This window comes from Heloderma suspectum, chromosome 1 (assembly GCF_057233095.1).
Source record: "Heloderma suspectum isolate Gila_16-S chromosome 1, 16-S_ref, whole genome shotgun sequence".
Lineage (NCBI taxonomy): Eukaryota > Metazoa > Chordata > Lepidosauria > Squamata > Helodermatidae > Heloderma > Heloderma suspectum.
Window position 1 is genome coordinate 125,275,075 of NC_139458.1, and position 8,304 is coordinate 125,283,378.

At 43.2% G+C, this 8,304-nt stretch overlaps 1 protein-coding gene across 5 annotated transcripts in view; it reads left to right on the forward strand.

Moving 5' to 3' along the window:
* The window catches only part of IFITM10 (interferon induced transmembrane protein 10), a 41,040-nt gene extending 33,917 nt beyond the window's left edge, over positions 1 to 7,123 (forward strand). For 3 of the 5 annotated variants that reach the window (XM_084856169.1, XM_084856174.1, XM_084856194.1), the window contains one exon: positions 5,825 to 7,116. In XM_084856169.1, coding sequence (XP_084712295.1) covers positions 5,825 to 5,974 — 150 coding nt within the window. In that variant the 3' untranslated portion in view covers positions 5,975 to 7,116. Of the gene's footprint in view, positions 1 to 5,824 lie in introns of all 5 variants that reach the window. The other 2 variants (XM_084856162.1, XM_084856184.1) reach the window with 2 other exon arrangements.
* Positions 7,124 to 8,304: the final 1,181 nt, after the last annotated feature.

Below are 8,304 nucleotides of genomic sequence, written 5' to 3' on the forward strand. Positions count from 1 at the left end.
TATTTTATAACTGTTTTCTGATTTATTTTGTAAACCACCTAAGTTGGATTCAGAAAGGCAGTATAGAAATGCCATAAATAGATAAATATCTACAGTAAAGATGACTGTGGGAACAAGATCATAGCTGTTGTTGGTCCCTTCGGTGCACCCCTCTCTGTCTGAAGAATCCTTGTCTGGGAGCAATGAGTTTCTGACCTTTTCAATGTTTAGCAGCAGACAGTGTGGAGATTGCCATTAAACAGGGTGGTCTTCCTAGCAGAGTTTTTTGCAGGATCAACAGCAGCAAATAGGAGGGACTTCCCTTTTCCACCATCAGCTTAATACCCGTGTGCTTTTTACTTAGAAAGACAATGCCTAGTGTCATACTGGAAACAAGTGAGGGCTGAGCAATTGTCAATTGGCTGCATCAGCGGGGGTAGGACAACAGGGCTCTTGTGCTTTAATTGTATAGAAGAGGCAGGGGTGAGAAAAGCCACCCACTGAAATGCCCTCTTCATAACTCCTTAAAGTGTAGAAGTCCTGTCCTCCTTCACATCTACTCACCTTAGGAAGGAGTGGATGAGCCTTTGGGACCCAGGCGTGGAGTGTGAGTTCAACAGCACTGCCTTTTGGGATTTGGGGACAAGGTACATTGAGAGACGTGGCAAGCAGAAGGGAACAAACAAAAGAATGCAGCAGGGGACAGCTGGCTGCCTTGGGTGTGAGAATGCGCTCCAACTTAATATTTTGCCAAGGCCTGCCCTGTCAAGAGGATCTCATTAGAGATGGACAGTTATAAGCACAGTTATATATTTTTATATATTAATATATATATATAATTTCATAGTGTTGATGTACACCTGCCTTTAATGGGGTTGGGATCATCCAATATACGTGGTGACTTGTCTTGAATAGTTTCCAGAGTGGGAGTCATGTTAGTCTGTGCTGTTTTTGCTGAAAGAGTCTCATGGCATTTTAAAAACTAACACATTTATTGTAGCATAAGCTTCTGTAGACTAGAGTCCACTTCATCAGATGCATGAAGTGCTATCATAAGTTGCAGGTAAATATATACATGGTTGGAGAGGGGGGGCGTAAGCAATGAAGTCAGGGGAAAATGCAATGGAAAAAGTAGAGACAGTGACAATTATGTTAAAGCTTGTCTTGAATAGTAGTCCTTGAGCTAGGGTGCAGCTGACAACTTTGTACTGAGTTCTATGAAATAAAAGAAAGACAGACCCTAAAGTGGGCTACAGCTTCTAGGTTTTATTGAACAGTCACTGAAGCAGGACTGGTACTCTATCATAGTGTTAGGCACAATCTTTATAGCAGACTGCACAGTTTCTGACCCAGCAAACTGAATAAAGCCCACCAGCTAAAGGATGGTGGCTCACTAGGGACTCAATAAACCTGTTTTTCCTGTTTGCCTATGCTTGCAAAAATGGGAGGAGGCTGTCACCTACCTGTCGGGACTCACTGGGACTGTTCGCATGACACGACAGCCCACTGTGGGTTATTTAACCCATGGTGAGGCTGTGAGGTGTGTGTGGCCACCATTTTGTATATGCAACCCCTGCGTGGTCTGTTTAAATAACCAGCCACGGCATGTCGTCCAAGCCCAATCAATATATGACTGGTGGGCTGCATTCAGCTTTGTGAGTAACAAGTTGTGTGGGGCTCATTTATAGTGTCCCCTTGCCCATATGCGTTTAATCAAATTGATCAACCCTTTGACACAAGATTGGTGTATTTTTGAGGTCATATATCACTTATGCTTAGGGTTCCCAACATGGTGCCCCTCATGTTTTTTCTTGTTTATTAAAGATTTTTTAAAAAACTGAGCAGCTGGCGTTCTGAAAAGTGAAGTGCCGGCCTCTAGCACCTTCTTTATTTCCAAGAATGCTTCTGGGCCCCAGAAAATAAAAACATGTGCCTGGTGCTTTGGTCTGAAGCATGCCTGGCCACCCAGAAAAAAAAGAAAAAGGTACCCTGGGGGGGATGGTAGGGAATATCCTGGAGAGCTAGAGGAGGTAGAGAGTGGAAAGGTGTTTTGCCTGTAGGGTGTGTATGTGTTTCTCTGGGTATTACCAGTTTGCCTTCTGTAAAATGGGTGTTAGAGCAGAAAAATGTGGGTTCAATAAGTAGTTTAGTGTTTTGGAACTCAAACCTCACCTCTGCCTTGTACTTAAATTCCTGGGCGAGTTACTTTTCTTTTAGCCTCATCAGCTTGTCTTCTGGGAAATGGGCATTTTGTGACTGGTGACACCCACCATGACAGCCATTTTGTGAGAGTATCGATGACACTCTCTCCAAATTTCAAATGTGCCCACTGGCCCAAAAAGGTTGGGGATCCCTATGCAATCCACATATCCCCAACAGGTGTCTTCTCCTTTGCAGACTGATAATGGAATAATACAGAATTTCACTTCCTTAAGTCAGTGGTCTCCAAACTTTTTTGATTGTGCACCCCTATCAGTAAAAAAAAATGAGCATGCACCCCAATATATGTATATTTATTTATAAAGTATATACATGTACTACTGCACTAATGTATTATGTACATTATAAAACATACACAAAAAATAGAAATCTTTTAAAAGGATGAGATAAAGATGAAATAAAAATATTTTAAAAGTTTATTTATTTTATTAATGGTAAAAAAACAAACCTTTTTTGCTGTCACTAAAAAAAATATTGTCTATTTTGTGAGGGTTAGTTTATTTAATACTAGATAATATCCATAAGAAGGGGACGGCAGAGGATGAGATGGCTAGATAGCATCACGGATGCAATGAATATGAACTTGAGCACGCTCCGGGAGAGAGCGCAGGACAGGAAGGCCTGGCGTGCTATGGTCCATGGGGTCACGAAGAGTCGGACACGACTGAACGGCTGAACAACAACAACAAATATCCATAAATCCACTTAACTGGGCACACATCGTCGCAATACGCTGAAGGCAAACCATCAGTGAGGGTGCCACTGTCAACTTGCAAGGAAGGGAAAGATGCGCTTGACCAGGCTTCTGCCTGTGCCAGTCACTGGCTGTGTGCCCTGCGCAGAGTTGGATGAGTATGACAGCCCCTGCTCCTTGGCCGACTGGCAGCTTGATCCTTCCCACTCTCCTTCAACAGGATGGCAGCTGAGAGGAAAGCATGCACTTCCTTCTTAGCTTCATTCTGCCAGAAGAGAGTGGAAAGGGTTAATCTCCTTCCAACCCTCCTTTGGCAGGATGGCAGCTGCTCCCGTGCCGCAGCACAGCAAGCAACTGCGCCTTCCTCTGCCGTGCCTGGCAGACTGGCGCAGTTGCTCTCGGTGGCTGGGCAGAGGCAGGATAGGATGGGAGCCAAGAGAGAAATGCCATGAGCTTCCCTCTCGGCTCCCGTCCCATCCTGCTGCTGCCGCAGCCATCATTGCACACAGTGGCAGCTCATTGGGGCAGTGGGAGGCTGCTCAATTATCAGGCAGCTAACGCACTCCAATGGATCATCTTGCGCACCCCACTTTGGAGACCACTGCCTTAAGTAAGCATTTGCTTTAACAGGAAGCTACCACTGGAATTTTCTTCCATACCAATCATAGCATCAGCAAGTATATATTAAACATATTATCTTGTGAACATCTTTTGTACATATGCAAGATGTAACACAGCCAGTCTGCAGGTCCAGTCACATATGGAACATGTGGTCTGTGTATGGAGAAACACAACTGCTGTAAGTAAACACAATTACTATAGCACATCATTTCTGCAGCCTAGTAGACCCATAACTGGATTCATATTCACCAAACATCTTTCAGAAGGCCAGCCATGTTAGTCTGTTGCAGTATAGACAACAAAGTGTCTTGAGGCACCTTAAAGACTAACAATTTAATCTTTGGTGAACTAGAGTCCACTATACCATATAGACATGTGTGTTGGCAGGGGGATATAAGCAGTAGGGTCAAATGGCAGTGAAATACTAAAAGTACAGTCTGTGACAATTCAGTTAAACCTTAAATTGTATGCAAAACAAGCACAATAATCATTCACAATGCCAGGAACTGGTACTAATCCAGTCCTCCTAGCTTTATTAAATAAATATCTGTAGCGGAACATGAAACCATTGTCTCTATTCATGCTCAGACACATAGAATTGGACCTCTTGATAAGTTCTAATTCACCAGCTTCTTCACACTGAAGTCTCCTTCTTAAAAAAAATGCATCGTTGTGTTTGAGGTTTTTGTGTTAACAGCCCACGACCATTCTCCAACAAAGAAAGGATGGTTGCGTTATCACCAATTACTGCTGTTGTGAATGGTCACTGTGCTTCTTTTGCATACATTTAAACTTTAATTGCATTGTCACAGACTCCACTTTTGGCATTTCATTGCCATTTGACCCCACTATTTACTATTTTTCCCCCTCTACACCCATTCCGGCCAACTGAGGATAGTCATGCATCTGATGAAGTAGATTCTAATTTGCAAAAGCACTGATCAAGCATTATAACAGAATTGTATTAGCACATAGAATTTTCAAATATGGCTGCGGTCACATCAAGCTAGATCCATATACCTACAGCCTGTGCACACCCTGAAATTATTGCTTCGTGACACAACTGTGGGCTCTCTGCAGAGGCCACAATCTTTCAGTCACTTCTAGAATACACTGACAATCGGTAGAGCCGTTCCCGAGTATGGTGCTTGATGATTCCAGTCCTAATGGTACTAATTTTGAATCAGTATTTCTCTATCAGTCTGTCCTACTGGAAATGAAAGATGAATTTTAGCTGCAGTGACTATAGGCTAAACTGCACAGGATCTGCAGAAGACCTCCATTAGCCTAACCCTATTAATATTAATATTCTGTAAGCTCCGTAAGCGGCTTCTTACTGCAGTGGAATGCTGTGCCAGATTTCACCCTCCCAACCTCTGAAGTGGGCTGCAGCTCTCTCACTAGCAAGGATTGCGGATACGCACATACAACTGGGCTAGTGACAGCTTTCATGATCACATTTTCAGTACACACTTTTAGCACCCGATCTGAACAGGATCAGTGCCTAGGGACACATGACAGGGCTAGCATTCTCATTCTGAACTGTATGGTGCCCTGCCATAATGAGTTTTACTCAGAAGGAACTTTGGAAATTAGCCTGGCTGCAGTCATGTATCAGACAAATAAAGACTGTTGAACCTAATGGCTTTTTCAGAAAGGTATCCATCTCAGCTTTTAGCTTGTGGAAAGGAACACATTTCTGGCTTGAAGTTTTTGCTAATAGCTCTAAATCCAGAGAGGTAGGTCTGGCAGATGTCAAGGAAATTAAACATCTCCACATTACGGATAGATGGTTTCCTCCCCTACACAATGCTACATCCCTGTTAATGGCCTAATGCTCCAGTCATCCCCATCCCACCTCGTCCCCACCCCCATTATCTGCAGCTTATATAAACAAATTTTGCAACCAGTGGATGGAGCACAGATGTAGTTTCCTCAGGGCAATTAGTTACTGCTCTTTGGCAAAGCCAAATAGCACTTACCTGTCCTACTCATCTCCAGGTGCCAACTCACCTGCTCTCATGATGACATTTGCAGTGCTGTTTCCCCTGCTGAAAAGAATGCAGCAGCTATGTCTTCACCCTTTAAAGTGGAAAGAGATAGGATTCCCAGCCAGAGGAGAGAATGCCACAGTATCTGATGCAGTAGCATCAAATACTAGGTGTTTCTACTCAAAGTATTCAAAACACCTGGACTGCACTAAAGATAATGGCTTGTCATAGGCAGTTTCTCTTGATTTAGGGCTTTAAAATTGACCTTATGTCATAGCTTCGTTTTTTACATGCCCCCAATTTTTCTTCTTGTTTCCAGGTTCGGGATAAAAAACTTCTAAATGACCTGAATGGTGCTGTTGAAGATGCCAAGACTGCCCGTCTTTTTAACATTACCAGCTCAGCACTGGCCACCTTCTGCATCATCCTTGTCTTCATCTTCCTACGATACCCACTCACCGACTACTAGAACATGGCCAGCAGTTGCTGTCCAAATTCCTCCATGCCAGAAGCCACCATTAAGTTTCTTATAGAAGGGACACAAACAAACAAAACACAAACGGAACTCCCTCCTAATGGCAAAAAACACCCCAAACAAATAAAAGAAGCAACCAGGACCCCTCCACACACATTCCCCATAGCCTGACTGGTATGCGAACTTCTGTAGCAGAGAGTTTTACTTTTACATTTTGTACACAAAGTATTTATTTTCATGATAAATAGGATTTGATGGTAAGATGGAAACTCGGCACAGCTTAATAATCAAAGGGGATGGTGAACTTCAATGGAGAGAAAACAGGGCCATCGATGATCCTGCAGTGAAGGTTACAGAACCAGCCTGAGTGCTGAACTGAGGGAATGGGACAGATGGCTCTGCTGGGCAAGTTGATCTGCAGACCTCTTTGGGATCCACCACAAAGTCTATACGCAGTTTCAGAGCTCAAGAGGGAATGGGGTGAGGTGGGAATGCTCACTGCAAAGAGAGAAGCATGGCCTTTGCAGAACATATCAGTTGCATTCAGACTGCTCCCTACTTCTTTCCCTCTCCTCCCCACTCTGTGTCCTCAACACACACACGCACCCCTTTGCTGTGTATATTTTACCTGTTTTCATACTGATTTGACTGAAGCCCATAATAGCTTGCAAAAATGTTTTAAAAACCAGGAAATTTTGATTCTATACAGTTTACGCTACCCTCTCCTGATGAATCCTGGAGCCTTCCAGGATAAATCCCAGGGAAAAATAAAATGTAATAATGGTCTTCTTTGGAACCTCATGGAAACACTGAGAATGTAGACAACATATGGAAAATTCACATAGATCCTGTATCTCTGTCAGCTTTCAATAAAAAATACCTCTAACCATCAGACATTGTACTACTACAGGCTGTGTGTTTCTGTCTTATAATACAGTCAGCAGCAGGAGAAAATGGCTTTGTCAACCAATTTAAAGTTGTTAGATTGTAATTGGTAAAAAGTCACTGTTTAAAACCAGCAAAATCATTCTATTTAAATATTACAATATTTAAGTGTGTGTCACACTGTAAAAGTAAAAGTTTTCTGCAGCTTGCCAGACAACAATGCCAATCAGCCATTTAGTAAACTCTTGGATAAAATGTATTGTTTATTTGATTAATACTTTAATTCCTCAGGAAAAAAAATGTACTCTACGGGACAACAGAACTCACCTATTCACTCATAACGCAATGGGAAACGTCCACCAAAATAGCTTCAGAAAGGCACCTAGAATGAAGTACAAGAGGAGTTGCAGCTGCTCAGCTCAACTGTTGTTATTTGTGGCCCAGTTTATTTGGATACTTTAGATAGGTCACTGTTCCATATCCCCTCCTTGCCCGTCTACATCTCCATGTCTCTCGTAAGGTCCTTCCCTTCACCTTAAAAGGGCCTTTGATACACAAGTAGGTCCTTTGCTTGCCCCAATAAAAGCCCTTGCAGGAGCTTTGAAATGCCAGGAACTGTTCTCCAACTATTTCCTAAGGAACTGGAATTAGGTGGGTTGCTGTCCTGTGGTTACTTTGTAACTAATGGTTTACTCTTCCTTATATATTCCACTGCAACCAGGCCCCAGTGTATATATTACCCAAGAGGCAAAGTAGCTGATTCTCCATGTCTGATCTCCATGTTGTTTTGGTAACATATCGAATGGTGAAATCATAATAGGAGGGGTGAGATCAGGTGCCCAGATTGGTGCCACGACTCACTGAAGACCAATGAAGCTGGTGTGAGAGCCTATCATGTGATCTTCCCCTCCAATGTATTTTCACCATTTCCTACATTACTGGAGTGCCATGGCATGCAGCCATGTAGAAGGAACAACACAGGAATCTATCTTATACTGAGTCTATCTAACTCAGTATCATCTGCACCAGGGATGTAGGATCGTCTACACCAGGGGGAACGTGTGACCCTCCAAATGTTGCTGAACTGCAGCTCCCATCATCCCTCACCATTGACTATGCTGGTTAAGGGTGATGGTGAGTTGCACTGGTGGATTGCAACTCACCATCACCCTTAACCAGCATAGTCAATGGTGAGGGATGATGGGAGCTGCAGTTCAGCAACATTTGGAGGGTCACACGTTCCCCCTGGTGTAGACGATCCTACATCCCTGGTGCAGATGATACTGAGTTAGATAGACTCAGTATAAGATAGATTCCTGTGTTGTTCCTTCTACATGGCTGCATGCCATGGCACTCCAGTAATGTAGGAAATGGTGAAAATACATTGGAGGGGAAGATCACATGATAGGCTCTCACACCAGCTTCATTGGTCTTCAGTG